Source organism: Dermacentor silvarum, chromosome 7, assembly GCF_013339745.2.
Source record: "Dermacentor silvarum isolate Dsil-2018 chromosome 7, BIME_Dsil_1.4, whole genome shotgun sequence".
In the NCBI taxonomy this organism is placed as follows: domain Eukaryota; kingdom Metazoa; phylum Arthropoda; class Arachnida; order Ixodida; family Ixodidae; genus Dermacentor; species Dermacentor silvarum.
In genome coordinates this window covers 63,780,533-63,803,255 of record NC_051160.1, presented here as the reverse complement: position 1 = coordinate 63,803,255, position 22,723 = coordinate 63,780,533, and the positions used below count along the sequence as shown (strand labels likewise).

General features: G+C 53.3%; 1 protein-coding gene, 1 long non-coding RNA gene and 4 other non-coding genes across 6 annotated transcripts; 1 reads left to right on the top strand and 5 right to left on the bottom strand.

Annotated features, from left to right (window-relative positions):
• Positions 1 to 4,027: 4,027 nt before the first annotated feature.
• Positions 4,028 to 19,316, bottom strand: LOC125946775 (uncharacterized). Its single transcript, XM_049670762.1, has 3 exons — positions 18,614 to 19,316; positions 10,277 to 13,381; positions 4,028 to 4,344 (listed from the first exon to the last, which is right to left on the bottom strand). Exons 1-2 carry the CDS (start codon positions 19,314 to 19,316, stop codon positions 10,320 to 10,322), a joined length of 3,765 nt encoding a protein of 1,254 aa, XP_049526719.1. The 3' UTR covers positions 4,028 to 4,344; positions 10,277 to 10,319.
• LOC119459842 (U2 spliceosomal RNA) lies at positions 4,030 to 4,225 on the bottom strand. The gene has a single exon (XR_005193836.1). It is a non-coding gene; the product is annotated as a U2 spliceosomal RNA (small nuclear RNA).
• On the bottom strand, positions 9,365 to 9,555 carry LOC119459823 (U2 spliceosomal RNA). The gene has a single exon (XR_005193822.1). It is a non-coding gene; the product is annotated as a U2 spliceosomal RNA (small nuclear RNA).
• LOC119459854 (U2 spliceosomal RNA) lies at positions 9,959 to 10,157 on the bottom strand. The gene has a single exon (XR_005193840.1). It is a non-coding gene; the product is annotated as a U2 spliceosomal RNA (small nuclear RNA).
• Positions 13,852 to 19,356, top strand: LOC125946780 (uncharacterized). The gene is made up of 2 exons (XR_007467876.1): positions 13,852 to 13,951; positions 19,283 to 19,356. It is a non-coding gene; the product is annotated as an uncharacterized LOC125946780 (long non-coding RNA).
• LOC119459855 (U2 spliceosomal RNA) lies at positions 15,290 to 15,488 on the bottom strand. Its single transcript, XR_005193841.1, has one exon. It is a non-coding gene; the product is annotated as a U2 spliceosomal RNA (small nuclear RNA).
• Positions 19,357 to 22,723: the final 3,367 nt, after the last annotated feature.

The window sequence follows — 22,723 nt, the reverse complement described above, 5'->3', positions numbered from 1 at the left end:
TTGATGCTTCACCTTTCAGGTGAAACTGCGACAACTTTCCTCCTTTACAATCACCAAACATGTGGAGCAAACGCGCCTTCTTCCGACGCGCGAAATGCCGTTGGGGGGAGGTGGAGGGAAGGGAGGCGACGCTTAGCTGCGGCACCAAGTGCCTATTTATATCAGAGGCTCCGGCAACAGTCACCAACGCCGCGCGCATTTTGAGCGAACGCGGGCAAAACGCCGACGGCGTCGACAACAGTTCTGCGTGTTGCCGGTGCTGCTGCATGTCCAAGTTTATACAGCTGATAAAACTAATATCATTACTCCGTATAGCTCTCTACAAATTTGCTATCGCAATTGATGCTTCGCCTTTCAGGTGAAACTGCGACAATTTTTTTGTCTTCTTTTCAGCTTTTCCAATGGTGGAGCGCGCCCCAATAATGGCCCGTTCCTAGAGTGACCTAGAATATGGGAGAGTGTCCAAAGCGCCGCGCGAATGCATGGGAGGAGCGAGGTCCTTTTTGTGTGAACTCCCGCGCCGCGGCGCTGCTGTACCGGACCCGTGGGCTTTCTCCGCTGCGGAAGCCGGGCGAAGGCGGCGGGCGTCTGCTACGAGCCTGATATTTTGGTTGATATTAGCCAACATTGCGATAATTTGGGATATATTAAGTACCACGTCACCGCAAGGTAATACCTCAGTGACTCACCGCACAGACAACGCGTTTGCCGGCTGTGAATACGGGTATTTTGTCTGTTTCCTTCTAGCTCGCTTGATCCGCGCTTACGCGGCTGTTTGAGTAACACATTCCGCGCGCTTACTTCATTTAGTTATGCGTGGAATGGGCAACGTGAACGTGCTGCAGAAGAAAATAGGCTGGACACCGCGATAATAACCAAGAGAACGTAGCAGATATGGTTTGCTCATGCTAACGTTTTTACACCCTATCGTTTCCTTTCTTTTATTTCATGCATTCGATTTGCTTTACAAGACTGCATCCCGCGTTCTGTTGTTTCTTTATTAAGGCGAAATCCTTAACTGGGCTCTTGGGAAGCGGAATGTGTGTGTTGGCCGATGCCGCAGTACCAAAAATAAATACAAACCGCGTAACTCTCGCGGGTCGTTCACTTGGTATATATACCAAAGTATAGTGTGGAAAGGCACAAATGTGTGACTAAGATGACTGATGGGTCATGGCATTAGTGACTTGACATACTTGCACTCACGTCACGATTAACGATAACAATATGACGTGTGGTCATATGACGACGGCCAGAAATCCCTCTGCATGATGCTGTGGGTGTGACGATAAAAACGTGTTAAATGCCAATCTCGATCGCAACGTGTCGAACTTACCCATATATCAGGAGGAACTGAGAGCACAGGTAAAGAGTAATAATAGTAATGATAATTTCTGGGGTTTTACACCCAAAAATCACAATATGGTTATGAGAGACGCCGCAGTGCAGGGCTCCGTTCATTTCGGCCACCTGGGGTTCTTGAACGTGCTCCTAAATCTATATACACGGATGTTTTATGCATTTCGCCTCCATCGAAATGTAAGCCGCCGTGGCCGGAAATCGAACCCGCGTCCTCGAGCTTAGCAGTACAACCTACCAAAGCCACTAACCACTACCAAAGCACTTTACCTATGCACGGCGTGTATAGGTAAAAGGTACGCGAGAAATATACGCGGCAAAAAACAAGACAAACCAAAATAAATGAAACGCTAACAGTGCAAACATTGTATACGTATGCCTCATTCCATAATTGCGAGCAAGCGTCACAAAACGAACATGATGGATTACGTATGTGCAACTCGTCTCTCACCTTCTTTTGTTGCAAGAGCGAAAACACTAAGCGAATTTTAACATGAAAGTAACTTTAGGAATATTTATTACGTATGCTCGCTGGTTCGTACACAGCAAATATACTTATTGATCAATAACTACGTACTTATATATGGTTACGTAATGAAAGAGGCAACAAATCACCAGAACATAAACTTTTCATTTTTTGCTGTTATTGAAGGTAACTATTTTAGGGATATGTAGAATCAATAGCGATATTTGTAGTGCATCAAAGACAATAATTTTCAAGACGATTTTCCACTCAATATAATGCAAGCACAAACATTGTCAGGCGCCATGAATGCTTGTTAGTTCACGTAAAAAATCACACGTTACGCTATAACTATGACATTACGAGAAGTTAGATGTTGGTAATTTCAGAGAGGATTCACGGATTATTAAAACAAGGCTGTTGCAGTAATAACTTTTACATAACAAATTAGTAAATGGCTAGGCCAGCAGTAGCTATCTATTCATTTCAATGTAGAAAAGAAATGTTTTTGTTTAGCTATATTGGCTGAATCGAATGGCTTTTCTTTCAAATGTCTGAATTTGAAAAAAGCTTTGCTCACGGTGAACCTTAAGGTACATCGTGCGCGATATTTGTATTGAAGAGATAGCGTACAGCAAGAATTGTTCGTGTACGCTATCTCTGAAGCGAAATAAGCCAACAATATTGCTGCGTTAGGGCCGTCTTTGGTCGTTCTCTTGCTTCCCTTACACCTTCTCACTCTGCTCTGTTCATAATAAAATATTGTCGTGGCTAAAAAATATATACATACGCATACAACTCTAAACCACTACTGACCGTGAGCGAAAAGCGCGCAATGGTGAGCGAAGCGGTCACTGCACGCACGTAAGTATTTTACTTGACTGCGCGAGTAATTTACTTTTTTCGTTACTCTTATTCTTGCAAGCATGGTGCTATTGCCCGCGTACCCATCTTTTTTACGTTCTTTCCTTGCGCGGGCTCATTTAGCGCGTTTCTGCGCACGCACAGTTACCGCAATACCGTTCCCGAACTCTAGCACCGGAGCTAGGCCGCGCTGATGAGTTTGATACGTTAGTTTTTGCATTATCTTGCTGCCCAAGCACAAAGAAACGCTCAAAGATGGGTAAGCTCCATGCAGCACCACACTGTTGAAGTTAAATAGAGTTTAAGTGTTTTACGTGGAAAATGAACGCAAAAAACTACAGAGCATAGCAGACGACCCTCGCTTCCCGCGCGCTTCGCGAGCGCGAAAAGCCCACGGGTCCGGAGCAGCAGCGGCGCGGCGCGGCAGTTCACAGAAAAAGGCCCTCGCCTGAGCCCGCGCTTTGGACACTCTCCCATATTCTATGTCACTCTACCGTTCCTTCCGGCGAACGTCGGCGGCAACCGAGCGAACGAGCACAACAGCGAAAGATCCGTGACCGCAGGAAACTGGCTTCATGCGGACCCGCCCGACCGCTCGATGCGTACTCATATCTGGTCTCAGCCGGACCGCTGGTTTCGTACTATCGTCTGCTCGCGCTTGTTTGATTTGCTTGGTTTGGTCTCGTTCGTGCTTGTTTCGATTTTTGCGCTTGCTTGGTAATGTGATTGTATGCGCGACTTGCGTAGTACTTTCTGGAAGCCAAGCGGCACTAGCGATTGCACTGGAACCTACGACGAGTCATGTATAAAAGCCGATGCGCTTTTATACATGACTTATTTGCATGACATTATACAAATACAGTACTGTATTTGTGCAGTATCAATAAACGTTGGGAGGAAAGTAATGTATAAGTAAGGGATTACTTTTTAGTAATTGTTTAGTTACTTTTGGGGGCTTTTTTTTTTTTTTCTGTAACGTGTACAAGTATAGCCTACGCCTCCTGAAAGTGGCTTTCCCGCAGAGCTTCGCCGTCCAGTGGCAGAGCTTTGCAAGAATTACGTGGGGGCAATTTTGTAGAGAAAATCTACAGATATATATAATATAGCGTTGTCACGGACATACCTGGTGCGCGTGCTGCTGTTGTATGCGTTTCGCATTGGAACAGCCCTTTGATCATACGCACACGCGTGCGAGCACCGCGTCTACCGGGGCGGTGGGAGTAGGCAAAATCGCGTCACCAAAATGCGAAGAAGCCATGCTCGATTTAGAGCACTAGCTCCTTTGTGAGCTGTGTATTGCTATTTAGGTCTGATTTTTGATTTATATTTTACCCACCCCGTGGGGTGAGTGGGCCGATCCCGGAGGCAGTGCAATACCGGGCCAACCCGTGGCGGAGGTGAAGCAAGCTTCAAGCACTCCGCCCCATTCCAAAAATAAGTTTAATATCTTGGGTCCAAATAGGACCCGTATCAGATATTAAGCTGATAAGAACAGAGGTTTTTAGAAAAATGTTTGTTACATTTTTTCCAAAAAGGACTGTTAAAAACGACACAAAAATGGCACTTGAGTTTGGTGTTTGTTTTTGAGCAGGCATGGAGGTGCGTGTTTGTTTAGCGTGTGTAAAGTATGTGTTGGAAGTTTTTGAGCTGGCATGAAGGTGTGTGTTAGTTTAGTGTGTGACTACCCAGTGAAGGTTTATTTCACTTGGCGGCGATGTGGTCAGCGTAGACGTTGCGGGATGCCTGCGATGGTCTCGCTGACAGCCAACTTCTTGAACAGCCGCAGGTACTTCTTGCTGCAGAAGGCGCCGCATGACGCGGTCGTTCCGGGGATCCCAGGATCCGAGGGCTCCGACGACTGATCGCCTCCACGGACACCTTCTGGTACTTCCGCTGCAGGTACTCCCGGACTGGCTTGTACTTTTCCTCCTTCTTCTGGCGGGCCTCGATCAGGGCTGCAGGCCGGTTGTCAAAGGGGCAGGTCACGTCCACGATGATCGCCTCCTCGCCTCTGCAAAGAACAAGATCGGGACGGAGGTTAGTCGTGCCCACATGGCCGGTTCTCGTGGGTGACAGTGAACCTGGTGGAGGCTGCGGCTTTCACTCGGTTAACGATCTGGTTGTGGCGGCTTGTGTATGCTTGACTGTGAGTCATGCAGTGACACAGGACGTGTGGCAGCGTCTCGGGATGAGAGCCGCACACCCTACACCGTTGGTCCACGTCCGTTGCCCACGGCCTCGCTGCGTTCAGGGGAACGACGTTAAGTCGAGCCCGGTGAACGAAACGCCAGTCGGTAAACCTTGTGAATTGGCCGGTACGCACAAAGTGGGAACTGCTCCGGTCAGCGGCGACGCACTCCATCACTTTCCCCTGGTTGGGTTTTTGGTGGAGATCGTGAATTCGTGCGTGCGTCAGTGCCATCCGGAGTGTCCTCACCACCTTGGTGCGCTTCCTCGGACCAAGTGTCACGTCACCCCTCGAGATACGCGGGCCTTCTTCTTCCAGCTCCCAGGCAACACCGAGTCGCCGAGAAGCCTTGCGGGCCTCCGTCCACACGGACTGGAGTTGTGTTGCCGTGGCCCGGAACTCTCCCTCCGTCTCGCCGCTCAGGTAGGCCGCCATGTCCCCGGGATCTGCAGGCCGCCGCAGTCGCTTGCTGGTCACGTCCGTGAGCGCCCGCAACGCCAGGTCCCGGACTTCCTTGTCTGCAGAAGAAAGCAATTTGAAAGCATTATCAATTCTGCAGACGTCGCTGATTTCCGCTGCTACCGGGATGCCGATCGCGCCAGCCGCGGAGCTACCGTAAAGGTAGTCGTTGGTAGCGTTCGCGGGCAGGTAGAGCGTCTTTTTGATCAGCGGGCGAAGCGTTGTGTCCAGGCGAGACCACTCTGCTTTACCAAGGGAGCCACACCTCATGGAAAAGTTGAGCGCCGGAAATACGAAAGTTTTAACGGCGTCCAATCTCTGCCATGGGGCGAGCATCGAGGTGAGCAGGCGGCGACCCACGCTGATGGCCTCGTCCACGGTCGCCCGGTCCGGTAGCACCGAGAATCCCACTGGCCGTCCCAGGAAGGCGTGCGCCTCGAAGTCACCGATCGAGGATATTGGGGTGCCGTAGACCGTGAAGGTCGTAGGTCTTGTCCCCACGGGTGTCTTCCCGGAGAGGTGCAGTGACTTGCACTTCGCGGGGTTGAGACGCAGCCCGAGCCGGCTCGAGAGTGTTGCCGCTACGTTAATGCGGCCCTGCAGCGAACCTGGGTCGTCAGCCAGCGGCGTCAGATCATCGGCGTAAGCGAGCACGTTGTGCTGCTTGTCGCCTCCCTGTAGCGCACGCACGACTGGGTCGAGCACCAGGTTGAACAGGAGGCCGCTCAGTGGGCAACCCTGTCGTATGCCGGCGGAGATCTCGATCGGTGACGTGCTCCCTGCCTCCGCGATGATGCTGGTCTTGTTGTCCCTGTAAAGATCAGCAACAATAGAACAGAAGTCAGCTCCCGCGCCCGCTCCGTGCAGGGCGTCGATGAGGGCGTTGTGGGGGACCGAGCCAAACGCGTTGGCGAAATCCAGGAACGCCGCACACAACTGCCCACCGCCGGCTCTCGCCGCGTCCAGGCGCTCCTGCAGTACGAAGTTGTGTTCGTACACACCATCGCACGGCAGGAACCCCTTTTGGCAACGGGAGAGCACTTCTTGAGAGACGATCCACTCCTGCAAACGAGATGCCAAGCACCCTGCGTACAGTTTTGAGATCGTGCTCCCAAGGGCAATGGGCCGCCAGCTTGCGGCGTCCCTGGGGTCCCCCTTCTTGTAGATCAGCACGGTCCGCGACTCCTTCCAGGCAGCAGGCGTCCTCCGGTACCGCAGGCAGACGTTGAACACTGCAGTGAGAAAGACGGCATCTGGATCAGTTGAGCGCCAATGTTGGTAGGTGAGGCGGTCACTTCCGGGGGCAGTGTTCTCAGCACTTGCGAAGGCGAGAAACTACCTCACCGTCGGTGAATCGCGCGAGGCTGACATCGGCCATGTCGCTCCGCTTCACCTTGCTCAGAAGGAGCGTAGTGTCGGCTTCGCGTGGCCCCCAAGTCTCACTGAAGTGCTCTTCTAGTTCGTCAAGGGGGATCGGGCACAAACGTGTCTCGCCCTCCACGATCAGCCTCACTGCACGTCGACGGTTCCGTCGGTACAGTCTCTGAATCTGCTGAGCATTCTCAGGATTCAGGGGGCGGCGCGGCTTCCCGTTAGCGGAAGCTGCTGGGAGCTTTACCGCCTCGGACACTACCTGTATGGCGTCTTCCAGGATTTCGGTGAACTGCAGCCACCCGGAGTCCGAGACCGCCTCTCGTTGCAGCTGCCGCAGCTGCTTGGCGTGCTTGGTTAGCACGCCGTCGTCTGTTATCGTGCCTGCGAGAGAAACGAGGTCAGCTTCTTCGGAGACCGCGTCGCTGTGCTCGGCGACTGCAGGCGACATCGGCGCTTCGGGAGAGGAGGTTGTGCTGCTCGCCGAGATGTCGTGTGCCGTGTCCTCATTGGCGCATGTCTGCTGCAAAGGGGGAGAGGGGAGAAGGTGTGCGTTAGAGTCGGCGCCTTCTGAAAGAGACGGAGACGCTGCTTCTGTCAAGTTCGGTGTTGAAGTCATAGTCGGAGGGCTGCCGCGTCTCGGAGTGCCAGGCGTTGAGGCCGGCGTGGGCTCCTTCGAGGGCGCCGGTGTCGTGGTCGTGACTGAAATGGGAGAGTCAACGTTAGGGCTGCCGCGTCTCGGAGTGCCAGGTGTTGAGGCCGGCGTGGGCTCATTCGAGGGGGCCGGTGTCGTGTTCGTGACTGAAATGGGAGAATCGACGTTAGTGTCGTCGCTAGTCGTTGGCGAAGCCGGTTGATTAGCGGACGATGCTTGCTGAGCGGCCGCTCGTCTCCGGTGTGCCTTCAGGTGATTGTCGAGTCCCTTTCTGGAAGGAAAAGAATACGGGCATTCAGTGCACTTGTGCTGGTTCTGGGTCGGCGTGCTGAATTCGTGCTGCCCTTTAGTGAGGCATCCGTGAGATGTCGGCCGGTATCCTAGGATTGTCCTACAAAGAGTGCAGAAATGTGTTGTAGTTACGATCCTGCAGCCGTGCTGTTGCTCGAGGTGTCGCTGAAGAGACTGCCGTCGCGATGTCCAGACTGCCGGTGAGTAGCTCGTTGAGCAGCCTTTTTCAGTGCATTTGAAGGTGCTGGGGAGAGGAAAAAATACTATTAATTCCGTCTCGTGGCGCATCGGCTGCGATCCACGGCTGTGCGTGGGCGAAGTCTCGTTGTGGTGGGCTTGCGGGCGGGGAGCGAACGGGGATCCGGCTGGGTGGCGGTGGAACATCCGGAGAGCAGGACGTTGGATCCATCTCGTTTGCGTTGGCCTAACTGCGCTGCGGGGAAAAAAAAGAAGGAAAAAAGCGGGCCCCCCCAAAAAAAGAGTAGATAAACAAGTGCGCTCGTGTGCTATAGATAAGCAAGTATGTTACCGTAGTTCACAAAGAGCTGGAAAACTTAGCGCATGCAGGAGCGTGCGATAAAGAAAAGATAAAAAAGGTAGTAAAAAGAAATAAAGGATAGACAAGCGTGTTCGCTATATGCGAGTATCTCACCGAAGTCTACTGTGAACCGTCAAGTTTACCACGTGCACAAAAAATCGGCAAAGAGTGACACAGGAAAGGAGGATAGATAAACAAGTCCGATCGCGAACCACGAGCGAGCGTTTAGCTCATCGTAGTTCACAGCGATACGGCAAGTTTAGCACATGCGAGAGCACGGGCACGAGAACAAGTACGCAAAAAGAGTGAACACTCCGCGGCGCTAAGGCCGCGGAGCAAAAAAGGAAAAAAAAAAACACAGAAAAAGGCGTGCAAGCGAGCCGAAAAGAGAGAAAACAAAAAGGAAAGCACTAGGACTTACGGCATGCAAGAAAAACTTCCAGAAAACAGCGACGAACGAACTACTAGTTACACTTACAAGTTAAAAAGTAATAATAAAAAAAAGAGTACTACATTAAGTAAAGCAAGCAATAAAACAGGCAACGTTGACTCTTACCAACTCAGCAGGCAGCAGGAATCCAGGCAGCAGGCGTCCGATCTCGAGGGCAGGGGTCCGGGCAGGGAGAAGCGTGCAGAGAGAATGCACAAAGAGTGAAGGCAGCAGCTGTAACCCGGCTGAGACGGGTTGCTTCTTCAGAAGATAAAGGTGGTTAAGGCCGGGCAAGCCAGCTGCAGAACTACACTTTGATCTTAGCCAAAAGGCCGAGAAGCGATAGCCACAGACGTTCGTCGACCTGACCGCCTCTTGACTGATCTCCAACATGGAGCCGGTGAATAGCGACACGAGAAACACAAAGTACGAATTATTGGTCGAAATAAACGAGCGAAGAAGTTGCTGTGTGTTCGATGAATGTGCACGCATCTTAACGTTTATATTACACCATCTACAGCTTGTTGTGTTTACGTTTGAAAGCGAAAACCAACTACACGCCGGCACTAACCATGCGTCGAGTCAGCTCCTTTGGGGCCCCCGACATGGGCACACAACGTCGCGGTGTCTCGATCGTTGTTTCGGTTACATTAAGTTCGACTGCAGTGACTTGATTGTTGGAACAGCTGTTAAAATTACTCGCTCGCCCTTGCAATACGCAGAACACAATTCTGATTTTTTTTTCTCGACAGTGGGCCGTGCCCGGCTGTAGTGCAACGCCGGAACGACCCGTGGCGCCGTGAGGGCAAGCCCCGTACACGGCGCCGCTTTCCAAAAATAAAGTTAATATCAAAGACCCATCATAGGGCCATACCAGATATTAAGCTGATAAGAACAGGTACTACATTTGATCTTAGCCAAAAGGCCGAGAAGCGATAGCCACAGACGTTCGTCGACCTGACCGCCTCTTGACTGATCTCCAACATGGAGCCGGTGAATAGCGACACGAGAAACACAAAGTACGAATTATTGGTCGAAATAAACGAGCGAAGAAGTTGCTGTGTGTTCGATGAATGTGCACGCATCTTAACGTTTATATTACACCATTTAGAGCTTGTTGTGTTTACGTTTGAAAGCGAAAACCAACTACACGCCGGCACTAACCATGCGTCGAGTCAGCTCCTTTGGGGCCCCCGACATGGGCACACAACGTCGCGGTGTCTCGATCGTTGTTTCGGTTACATTAAGTTCGACTGCAGTGACTTGATTGTTGGAACAGCTGTTAAAATTACTCGCTCGCCCTTGCAATACGCAGAACACAATTCTGATTTTTTTTTTCTCGACAGTGGGCCGTGCCCGGCTGTAGTGCAACGCCGGAACGACCCGTGGCGCCGTGAGGGCAAGCCCCGTACACGGCGCCGCTTTCCAAAAATAAAGTTAATATCAAAGACCCATCATAGGGCCATACCAGATATTAAGCTGATAAGAACAGGTTTTTTTTTTAGAAAAATGTTTGTTACATTTTTTCCAAAAAGGGCTGTTAAAAAAGACACAGAAATGGCACTTGAGTTTGGTGTTTGTTTTTGAGCAGGCATGGAGGTGAGTGTTTGTTTAGCGTGTGTTAAATATTTGTTGTAAGTTTTCGAGCTGGCATGAAGGTGTGTGTTAGTTTAGTGTGTGTCTACCCAGTGAGGTTTTAATTCACTTGGCGGCGATGTGGTCAGCGTAGACGTTGCGGGATGCTGCGATGGTCTCGCTGACAGCCAACTTCTTGAACAGCCGCAGGTACTTCTTGCTGCAAAGGCGCCGCATGACGCGGTCGTTCCGGGGATCCCAGGATCCGAGGGCTCCGACGACGATCGCCTCCACGGACACCTTCTGGTACTTCCGCTGCAGGTACTCCCGGACTGGCTTGTACTTTTCCTCCTTTTTCTGGCGGGCCTCGATCAGGGCTGCAGGCCGGTTGTCAAAGGGGCAGGTCACGTCCACGATGATCGCCTCCTCGCCTCTGCAAAGAACAAGATCGGGACGAAGGTTAGTCGTGCCCACTGGCCGGTTCTCGTGGGTGACAGTGAACCTGGTGGAGGCTGCGGCTTTCACTCGGTTAACGATCTGGTTGTGGCGGCTTGTGTATGCTTGACTGTGAGTCATGCAGTGACACAGGACGTGTGGCAGCGTCTCGGGATGAGAGCCGCACACCCTACACCGTTGGTCCACGTCCGTTGCCCACGGCCTCGCTGCGTTCAGGGGAACGACGTTAAGTCGAGCCCGGTGAACGAAACGCCAGTCGGTAAACCTTGTGAATTGGCCGGTACGCACAAAGTGGGAACTGCTCCGGTCAGCGGCGACGCACTCCATCACTTTCCCCTGGTTGGGTTTTTGGTGGAGATCGTGAATTCGTGCGTGCGTCAGTGCCATCCGGAGTGTCCTCACCACCTTGGTGCGCTTCCTCGGACCAAGTGTCACGTCACCCCTCGAGATACGCGGGCCTTCTTCTTCCAGCTCCCAGGCAACACCGAGTCGCCGAGAAGCCTTGCGGGCCTCCGTCCACACGGACTGGAGTTGTGTTGCCGTGGCCCGGAACTCTCCCTCCGTCTCGCCGCTCAGGTAGGCCGCCATGTCCCCGGGATCTGCAGGCCGCCGCAGTCGCTTGCTGGTCACGTCCGTGAGCGCCCGCAACGCCAGGTCCCGGACTTCCTTGTCTGCAGAAGAAAGCAATTTGAAAGCATTATCAATTCTGCAGACGTCGCTGATTTCCGCTGCTACCGGGATGCCGATCGCGCCAGCCGCGGAGCTACCGTAAAGGTAGTCGTTGGTAGCGTTCGCGGGCAGGTAGAGCGTCTTTTTGATCAGCGGGCGAAGCGTTGTGTCCAGGCGAGACCACTCTGCTTTACCAAGGGAGCCACACCTCATGGAAAAGTTGAGCGCCGGAAATACGAAAGTTTTAACGGCGTCCAATCTCTGCCATGGGGCGAGCATCGAGGTGAGCAGGCGGCGACCCACGCTGATGGCCTCGTCCACGGTCGCCCGGTCCGGTAGCACCGAGAATCCCACTGGCCGTCCCAGGAAGGCGTGCGCCTCGAAGTCACCGATCGAGGATATTGGGGTGCCGTAGACCGTGAAGGTCGTAGGTCTTGTCCCCACGGGTGTCTTCCCGGAGAGGTGCAGTGACTTGCACTTCGCGGGGTTGAGACGCAGCCCGAGCCGGCTCGAGAGTGTTGCCGCTACGTTAATGCGGCCCTGCAGCGAACCTGGGTCGTCAGCCAGCGGCGTCAGATCATCGGCGTAAGCGAGCACGTTGTGCTGCTTGTCGCCTCCCTGTAGCGCACGCACGACTGGGTCGAGCACCAGGTTGAACAGGAGGCCGCTCAGTGGGCAACCCTGTCGTATGCCGGCGGAGATCTCGATCGGTGACGTGCTCCCTGCCTCCGCGATGATGCTGGTCTTGTTGTCCCTGTAAAGATCAGCAACAATAGAACAGAAGTCAGCTCCCGCGCCCGCTCCGTGCAGGGCGTCGATGAGGGCGTTGTGGGGGACCGAGCCAAACGCGTTGGCGAAATCCAGGAACGCCGCACACAACTGCCCACCGCCGGCTCTCGCCGCGTCCAGGCGCTCCTGCAGTACGAAGTTGTGTTCGTACACACCATCGCACGGCAGGAACCCCTTTTGGCAACGGGAGAGCACTTCTTGAGAGACGATCCACTCCTGCAAACGAGATGCCAAGCACCCTGCGTACAGTTTTGAGATCGTGCTCCCAAGGGCAATGGGCCGCCAGCTTGCGGCGTCCCTGGGGTCCCCCTTCTTGTAGATCAGCACGGTCCGCGACTCCTTCCAGGCAGCAGGCGTCCTCCGGTACCGCAGGCAGACGTTGAACACTGCAGTGAGAAAGACGGCATCTGGATCAGTTGAGCGCCAATGTTGGTAGGTGAGGCGGTCACTTCCGGGGGCAGTGTTCTCACACTTGCGAAGGCGAGAAACTACCTCACCGTCGGTGAATCGCGCGAGGCTGACATCGGCCATGTCGCTCCGCTTCACCTTGCTCAGAAGGAGCGTAGTGTCGGCTTCGCGTGGCCCCCAAGTCTCACTGAAGTGCTCTTCTAGTTCGTCAAGGGGGATCGGGCACAAACGTGTCTCGCCCTCCACGATCAGCCTCACTGCACGTCGACGGTTCCGTCGGTACAGTCTCTGAATCTGCTGAGCATTCTCAGGATTCAGGGGGCGGCGCGGCTTCCCGTTAGCGGAAGCTGCTGGGAGCTTTACCGCCTCGGACACTACCTGTATGGCGTCTTCCAGGATTTCGGTGAACTGCAGCCACCCGGAGTCCGAGACCGCCTCTCGTTGCAGCTGCCGCAGCTGCTTGGCGTGCTTGGTTAGCACGCCGTCGTCTGTTATCGTGCCTGCGAGAGAAACGAGGTCAGCTTCTTCGGAGACCGCGTCGCTGTGCTCGGCGACTGCAGGCGACATCGGCGCTTCGGGAGAGGAGGTTGTGCTGCTCGCCGAGATGTCGTGTGCCGTGTCCTCATTGGCGCATGTCTGCTGCAAAGGGGGAGAGGGGAGAAGGTGTGCGTTAGAGTCGGCGCCTTCTGAAAGAGACGGAGACGCTGCTTCTGTCAAGTTCGGTGTTGAAGTCATAGTCGGAGGGCTGCCGCGTCTCGGAGTGCCAGGCGTTGAGGCCGGCGTGGGCTCCTTCGAGGGCGCCGGTGTCGTGGTCGTGACTGAAATGGGAGAGTCAACGTTAGGGCTGCCGCGTCTCGGAGTGCCAGGTGTTGAGGCCGGCGTGGGCTCATTCGAGGGGGCCGGTGTCGTGTTCGTGACTGAAATGGGAGAATCGACGTTAGTGTCGTCGCTAGTCGTTGGCGAAGCCGGTTGATTAGCGGACGATGCTTGCTGAGCGGCCGCTCGTCTCCGGTGTGCCTTCAGGTGATTGTCGAGTCCCTTTCTGGAAGGAAAAGAATACGGGCATTCAGTGCACTTGTGCTGGTTCTGGGTCGGCGTGCTGAATTCGTGCTGCCCTTTAGTGAGGCATCCGTGAGATGTCGGCCGGTATCCTAGGATTGTCCTACAAAGAGTGCAGAAATGTGTTGTAGTTACGATCCTGCAGCCGTGCTGTTGCTCGAGGTGTCGCTGAAGAGACTGCCGTCGCGATGTCCAGACTGCCGGTGAGTAGCTCGTTGAGCAGCCTTTTTCAGTGCATTTGAAGGTGCTGGGGAGAGGAAAAAATACTATTAATTCCGTCTCGTGGCGCATCGGCTGCGATCCAGGCTGTGCGTGGGCGAAGTCTCGTTGTGGTGGGCTTGCGGGCGGGGAGCGAACGGGGATCCGGCTGGGTGGCGGTGGAACATCCGGAGAGCAGGACGTTGGATCCATCTCGTTTGCGTTGGCCTAACTGCGCTGCGGGGAAAAAAAAGAAGGAAAAAAGCGGGCCCCCCCAAAAAAAGAGTAGATAAACAAGTGCGCTCGTGTGCTATAGATAAGCAAGTATGTTACCGTAGTTCACAAAGAGCTGGAAAACTTAGCGCATGCAGGAGCGTGCGATAAAGAAAAGATAAAAAAGGTAGTAAAAAGAAATAAGGGATAGACAAGCGTGTTCGCTATATGCGAGTATCTCACCGAAGTCTACTGTGAACCGTCAAGTTTACCACGTGCACAAAAAATCGGCAAAGAGTGACACAGGAAAGGAGGATAGATAAACAAGTCCGATCGCGAACCACGAGCGAGCGTTTAGCTCATCGTAGTTCACAGCGATACGGCAAGTTTAGCACATGCGAGAGCACGGGCACGAGAACAAGTACGCAAAAAGAGTGAACACTCCGCGGCGCTAAGGCCGCGGAGCAAAAAAGGAAAAAAAAAACACAGAAAAAGGCGTGCAAGCGAGCCGAAAAGAGAGAAAACAAAAAGGAAAGCACTAGGACTTACGGCATGCAAGAAAAACTTCCAGAAAACAGCGACGAACGAACTACTAGTTACACTTACAAGTTAAAAAGTAATAATAAAAAAAAGAGTACTACATTAAGTAAAGCAAGCAATAAAACAGGCAACGTTGACTCTTACCAACTCAGCAGGCAGCAGGAATCCAGGCAGCAGGCGTCCGATCTCGAGGGCAGGGGTCCGGGCAGGGAGAAGCGTGCAGAGAGAATGCACAAAGAGTGAAGGCAGCAGCTGTAACCCGGCTGAGACGGGTTGCTTCTTCAGAAGATAAAGGTGGTTAAGGCCGGGCAAGCCAGCTGCAGAACTACACTTTGATCTTAGCCAAAAGGCCGAGAAGCGATAGCCACAGACGTTCGTCGACCTGACCGCCTCTTGACTGATCTCCAACATGGAGCCGGTGAATAGCGACACGAGAAACACAAAGTACGAATTATTGGTCGAAATAAACGAGCGAAGAAGTTGCTGTGTGTTCGATGAATGTGCACGCATCTTAACGTTTATATTACACCATCTACAGCTTGTTGTGTTTACGTTTGAAAGCGAAAACCAACTACACGCCGGCACTAACCATGCGTCGAGTCAGCTCCTTTGGGGCCCCCGACATGGGCACACAACGTCGCGGTGTCTCGATCGTTGTTTCGGTTACATTAAGTTCGACTGCAGTGACTTGATTGTTGGAACAGCTGTTAAAATTACTCGCTCGCCCTTGCAATACGCAGAACACAATTCTGATTTTTTTTTCTCGACAGTGGGCCGTGCCCGGCTGTAGTGCAACGCCGGAACGACCCGTGGCGCCGTGAGGGCAAGCCCCGTACACGGCGCCGCTTTCCAAAAATAAAGTTAATATCAAAGACCCATCATAGGGCCATACCAGATATTAAGCTGATAAGAACAGGTTTTTTTTTAGGAAAATGTTTGTTACATTTTTTCCAAAAAAGGGCTTTAAAAAAGACACGAAAATGGCACTTGAGTTTGGTGTTTGTTTTTGAGCAGGCATGGAGGTGAGTGTTTGTTTAGCGTGTGTTAAATATTGGTTGGAAGTTTTCGAGCTGGCATGAAGGTGTGTGTTAGTTTAGTGTGTGTCTACCCAGTGAGGTTTTAATTCACTTGGCGGCGATGTGGTCAGCGTAGACGTTGCGGGATGCTGCGATGGTCTCGCTGACAGCCAACTTCTTGAACAGCCGCAGGTACTTCTTGCTGCAAAGGCGCCGCATGACGCGGTCGTTCCGGGGATCCCAGGATCCGAGGGCTCCGACGACGATCGCCTCCACGGACACCTTCTGGTACTTCCGCTGCAGGTACTCCCGGACTGGCTTGTACTTTTCCTCCTTTTTCTGGCGGGCCTCGATCAGGGCTGCAGGCCGGTTGTCAAAGGGGCAGGTCACGTCCACGATGATCGCCTCCTCGCCTCTGCAAAGAACAAGATCGGGACGAAGGTTAGTCGTGCCCACTGGCCGGTTCTCGTGGGTGACAGTGAACCTGGTGGAGGCTGCGGCTTTCACTCGGTTAACGATCTGGTTGTGGCGGCTTGTGTATGCTTGACTGTGAGTCATGCAGTGACACAGGACGTGTGGCAGCGTCTCGGGATGAGAGCCGCACACCCTACACCGTTGGTCCACGTCCGTTGCCCACGGCCTCGCTGCGTTCAGGGGAACGACGTTAAGTCGAGCCCGGTGAACGAAACGCCAGTCGGTAAACCTTGTGAATTGGCCGGTACGCACAAAGTGGGAACTGCTCCGGTCAGCGGCGACGCACTCCATCACTTTCCCCTGGTTGGGTTTTTGGTGGAGATCGTGAATTCGTGCGTGCGTCAGTGCCATCCGGAGTGTCCTCACCACCTTGGTGCGCTTCCTCGGACCAAGTGTCACGTCACCCCTCGAGATACGCGGGCCTTCTTCTTCCAGCTCCCAGGCAACACCGAGTCGCCGAGAAGCCTTGCGGGCCTCCGTCCACACGGACTGGAGTTGTGTTGCCGTGGCCCGGAACTCTCCCTCCGTCTCGCCGCTCAGGTAGGCCGCCATGTCCCCGGGATCTGCAGGCCGCCGCAGTCGCTTGCTGGTCACGTCCGTGAGCGCCCGCAACGCCAGGTCCCGGACTTCCTTGTCTGCAGAAGAAAGCAATTTGAAAGCATTATCAATTCTGCAGACGTCGCTGATTTCCGCTGCTACCGGGATGCCGATCGCGCCAGCCGCGGAGCTACCGTAAAGGTAGTCGTTGGTAGCGTTCGCGGGCAGGTAGAGCGTCTTTTTGATCAGCGGGCGAAGCGTTGTGTCCAGGCGAGACCACTCTGCTTTACCAAGGGAGCCACACCTCATGGAAAAGTTGAGCGCCGGAAATACGAAAGTTTTAACGGCGTCCAATCTCTGCCATGGGGCGAGCATCGAGGTGAGCAGGCGGCGACCCACGCTGATGGCCTCGTCCACGGTCGCCCGGTCCGGTAGCACCGAGAATCCCACTGGCCGTCCCAGGAAGGCGTGCGCCTCGAAGTCACCGATCGAGGATATTGGGGTGCCGTAGACCGTGAAGGTCGTAGGTCTTGTCCCCACGGGTGTCTTCCCGGAGAGGTGCAGTGACTTGCACTTCGCGGGGTTGAGACGCAGCCCGAGCCGGCTCGAGAGTGTTGCCGCTACGTTAATGCGGCCCTGCAGCGAACCTGGGTCGTCAGCCAGCGGCGTCAGATCATCGGCGTAAGCGAGCACGTTGTGCTGCTTGTCGCCTCCCTGTAGCGCACGCACGACTGGGTCGAGCACCAGGTTGAACAGGAGGCCGCTCAGTGGGCAACCCTGTCGTATGCCGGCGGAGATCTCGATCGGTGACGTGCTCCCTGCCTCCGCGATGATGCTGGTCTTGTTGTCCCTGTAAAGATCAGCAACAATAGAACAGAAGTCAGCTCCCGCGCCCGCTCCGTGCAGGGCGTCGATGAGGGCGTTGTGGGGGACCGAGCCAAACGCGTTGGCGAAATCCAGGAACGCCGCACACAACTGCCCACCGCCGGCTCTCGCCGCGTCCAGGCGCTCCTGCAGTACGAAGTTGTGTTCGTACACACCATCGCACGGCAGGAACCCCTTTTGGCAACGGGAGAGCACTTCTTGAGAGACGATCCACTCCTGCAAACGAGATGCCAAGCACCCTGCGTACAGTTTTGAGATCGTGCTCCCAAGGGCAATGGGCCGCCAGCTTGCGGCGTCCCTGGGGTCCCCCTTCTTGTAGATCAGCACGGTCCGCGACTCCTTCCAGGCAGCAGGCGTCCTCCGGTACCGCAGGCAGACGTTGAACACTGCAGGTGAGAAAGACGGCATCTGGATCAGTTGAGCGCCAATGTTGGTAGGTGAGGCGGTCACTTCCGGGGGCAGTGTTCTCACACTTGCGAAGGCGAGAAACTACCTCACCGTCGGTGAATCGCGCGAGGCTGACATCGGCCATGTCGCTCCGCTTCACCTTGCTCAGAAGGAGCGTAGTGTCGGCTTCGCGTGGCCCCCAAGTCTCACTGAAGTGCTCTTCTAGTTCGTCAAGGGGGATCGGGCACAAACGTGTCTCGCCCTCCACGATCAGCCTCACTGCACGTCGACGGTTCCGTCGGTACAGTCTCTGAATCTGCTGAGCATTCTCAGGATTCAGGGGGCGGCGCGGCTTCCCGTTAGCGGAAGCTGCTGGGAGCTTTACCGCCTCGGACACTACCTGTATGGCGTCTTCCAGGATTTCGGTGAACTGCAGCCACCCGGAGTCCGAGACCGCCTCTCGTTGCAGCTGCCGCAGCTGCTTGGCGTGCTTGGTTAGCACGCCGTCGTCTGTTATCGTGCCTGCGAGAGAAACGAGGTCAGCTTCTTCGGAGACCGCGTCGCTGTGCTCGGCGACTGCAGGCGACATCGGCGCTTCGGGAGAGGAGGTTGTGCTGCTCGCCGAGATGTCGTGTGCCGTGTCCTCATTGGCGCATGTCTGCTGCAAAGGGGGAGAGGGGAGAAGGTGTGCGTTAGAGTCGGCGCCTTCTGAAAGAGACGGAGACGCTGCTTCTGTCAAGTTCGGTGTTGAAGTCATAGTCGGAGGGCTGCCGCGTCTCGGAGTGCCAGGCGTTGAGGCCGGCGTGGGCTCCTTCGAGGGCGCCGGTGTCGTGGTCGTGACTGAAATGGGAGAGTCAACGTTAGGGCTGCCGCGTCTCGGAGTGCCAGGTGTTGAGGCCGGCGTGGGCTCATTCGAGGGGGCCGGTGTCGTGTTCGTGACTGAAATGGGAGAATCGACGTTAGTGTCGTCGCTAGTCGTTGGCGAAGCCGGTTGATTAGCGGACGATGCTTGCTGAGCGGCCGCTCGTCTCCGGTGTGCCTTCAGGTGATTGTCGAGTCCCTTTCTGGAAGGAAAAGAATACGGGCATTCAGTGCACTTGTGCTGGTTCTGGGTCGGCGTGCTGAATTCGTGCTGCCCTTTAGTGAGGCATCCGTGAGATGTCGGCCGGTATCCTAGGATTGTCCTACAAAGAGTGCAGAAATGTGTTGTAGTTACGATCCTGCAGCCGTGCTGTTGCTCGAGGTGTCGCTGAAGAGACTGCCGTCGCGATGTCCAGACTGCCGGTGAGTAGCTCGTTGAGCAGCCTTTTTCAGTGCATTTGAAGGTGCTGGGGAGAGGAAAGAATACTATTAATTCCGTCTCGTGGCGCATCGGCTGCGATCCAGGCTGTGCGTGGGCGAGGTCTCGTTGTGATGGGCTTGCGGGCGGGGAGCGAACGGGGATCCGGCTGGGTGGAGTTGGAACGTCTGGAGAGCGGGACGGTGGCGCCATCTCGTTTGCGTTGGCCTAACTGCACAGCGGGGGAGAAAAATGTGGCGCCATCTCGTTTGTGTTGGCCTAACTGCGCAGTGGAAGAAAAAAAAAAAAAAAAAAGGGAGCGGGCACAGAAAAGAAGATAAACACGTGCGCTATAGATCAGCGTGTATGTTACCACAGTTCACGGCGAGCTGGCAAACTTACAGCATGCAGGAGGAGCGTGCACAAAAGAGAAAAAAAAAAAAAAAGGCTTACCACGTGCACGAAAATCAGCAAAGAGTGTCGCAGCAAAATCAGCAATATGCGAGTGTCTCACCTAAGCCTACTGTAAACCGTCAGGTTTACCACGTGTACGGAAAGCAGCAAGGCAATATGTGATTGTCTCACCTAAGCCTACTGTGAGCCGTCAAGTTTACCACGTGTACGGGAATCAGCAAGGCAATATGCGAGTGTCTCACCTAAGCCTACTGTGGACCGTCAAGTTTACCACGTGCACGAAAATCAGCAAAGCAATATGCGAGTGTCTCACCTAAGCCTACTGTGGACCGTCAAGTTACCACGTGCACGAAAATCAGCAAGGAGTGACACAGGAAAAGGGTAAAGATATACAAGTCCGATCGACAACCACGTGCGAGGGTTTAGCTCACCGCAGTTCACGGCGATACGGCTGGTTTACCGCGTGCGAGAGCGTAGGCACGAGGACAAGTACGCTAAAAGAGGGAACACTCCGCGGCGCTAAGGCCGCGGAGCAAAAAGAAAAAACACAGAAAGGGGCGTGCAAGCGAGCCGAAGAAGAAAAAGAAAAAAAAAAATTTAGGGAAGCACTAGGACTTACGGCATGAAAAAAAAAGAGAAAAAGGCTACCAATGAACTACTTAGTTACAATTACAAGTTAAACAGTACTAGTGAAAAAAAGAGCACTACATTAAATAAAGCAAGCAATAAAACAGGCAACGTTGACTCTTACCAACTCAGCAGGCAGCAGGAATCCAGGCAGCAGGCGTCCGATCTCGAGGGCAGGGGTCCGGGCAGGGAGAAGTGCGCAGAGGGACTACACTTTGATCTTAGCCAAAAGGCCGAGAAGCTACTACACTTTGATCTTAGCCAAAAGGCCGAGAAGCGATTACTACACTTTGATCTTAGCCAAAAGGCCGAGAAGCGATAAATAAATCACGGACCGCGGTCTCAACCCACTTTTTAAAACCACAAAAGAAGCCCAAGAGCCCGCATCAGCCTGTACCAGCGAAACACCGCTATTACGGCACAAAATCTGAGGCACTCGCTCTGAGAACTGCTGGGTTTTATCTGGATGCAGTACTTTTAGTTTAAAATGTTCCAATGTTCCTTAATTTATTAATAAATTGGTATAAGAGGCGCGAGATTCAACAAAATGCACGTAGAGATACTCTCGGCCTCTCGGTGGCGTCAGACAGAATAACGGTCGATAGCGTCAAGTTTCATACAGAGATGCCAAAGAACAAGCACTTTTTTTCTTCCAAATTGTAATTTGATTTACAAAAAAAACTAGATATCCAAGCCGACAAAATCGACTAAAACCATTATTGACCGCAAACAAGCGACAACGTCACATTCAACATGGCTTCTCCCATGGCGTCTCCGTGCATGACTTCCCCCTGTGTGCGTCGGCCGTCAACGCGACAAGTTCGTATCGTTGCCTTTATCGGGGGTATTTATCATATCCAGCAGAATCGGTTCCGAATGGGCGCTGACGTTATCGACAAAGTCTACGATTGCAGGCAAGAAAAATTCCTTACGGGGCGAGCGAGCGCCGTGAATCCGTGCGACATCTCAACAGTGTATTCTATAATCGCTGATTGGAGTGGGACAAGGAGGTTTTTTTCTTTTTATAGTCTCCTTGGAGTGATACAACTCACGCTAGTAACGCTGTTCACTGCGTCAGACCTCAAAACATTTTTATTTATTTTGCCCCCAACAATCACATGAGCGGAAACGTTTCGCGCTGAGCAGGTTAAGCTACGATAAAGCGTTTTGTTTGGAGGCGAGCGCGGAAGCCGAGCAGCGTTTCACTTGCGTTGCTCTTTGATCGCGGTAATTCGGGTGTGTAGCTCATTCGAACAACCCTATGAAGTGCACCTAACTCGGAGATGCATATTGTTCTTCAACCGTATCGTTTGCAAGGGAAGTGGAAACGTCGCTACGAGTGTATGCATGGAATTTTGGGTGAGCGCCGAGCCCGGTGCTCGGAAGACCCGTTTGTTAGCGCAGCAGCCGCTGAACCGGTACGAACGAAATTTCTTGAGGCCGAAAGTGAAAATCAAATTGTAGTGAAGTATGCAGTCGCATAACTTAGATTTTGACCAAATTTGATTCAGGCCAGACACGGCTCTATGGTGTACTGGAACTGGCCAGTGTGTCGTCCGTACAGCAAAACAATGGGAGAACCGGGGACGCCTCTGCGATGACGCCACCAGACTACGTTGCGATCGGCCGGTGTGCGTAGCGCGCGAAATTTTAAAGATGTTGTGCAAAACTTTCTGCATTTACAAACCAAAACGCTCTCAAAACAGATTTCAAATTACAATTTGCAAAAAATAACACTTTGCAAAAAATAACACGTAACTGTTGAGATACATCAGTAACGTCGTCTAAGCCTGCACGTTTCCAAATCAGCAGTGTTCCTGATTATCTGCTCAGCGTTTCGGTTGCAGAAGACAAACACCCGTCTGCTCGTTCCGTTCGGTAAGCACACATGTGTTTTTGTTAGCAAAGTATTTCGAAACACACTAGGATGAGGAGCCCGGAAGGAGCACCTGCACGGTACCTGGTGGGTTGCGCGGGATTCCTTTCATGCTGTATCAGACAGAAAAGCGGTCGCCAGGTTTCATTGAAGAAAAAAAAAGAAATATAATGGTAATGCTCTGTGATGAATGCAGCCACCATCGTTTGGAAATTTCGCTTCGCAAAAGGGCGTCGAAGGTCAAGAATACAGCCAATGTTCCCAGTGTGCCCATTCATAAGCCCGGAGTTGTTCTGATCGTTGTGCAGGAACCACAATGCACACACATTAAAATACTTTTACAAATCCAGCGCTTGCCGTGCACTTAAAACAATGTGCGAACGCGGCAGGAAAAACCGCCGCAAGCAATCGGCGAGCTAGGCACGAACATATATGACCTCCGCGACAACGACAACTGCGGATCCCGGAGGGCCTGTGTTGCACCATTATGGCTCCACTTGCCAGCAATGACTTGACGCTGCAGCGATAGATGACGCTGCCGTAGACCACAGTGTAGGGAGCCTACATGCAACGTAGGCTCCCTACCACAGTGGACCAGCACCCCAGGCCGTCATGCAAAAAGAGCCACATTTTCACCCCCGAACGACACACTGCCCTATTCCGGTACACCATAACGGTAGCATAACGGATGCGACGTTGTATA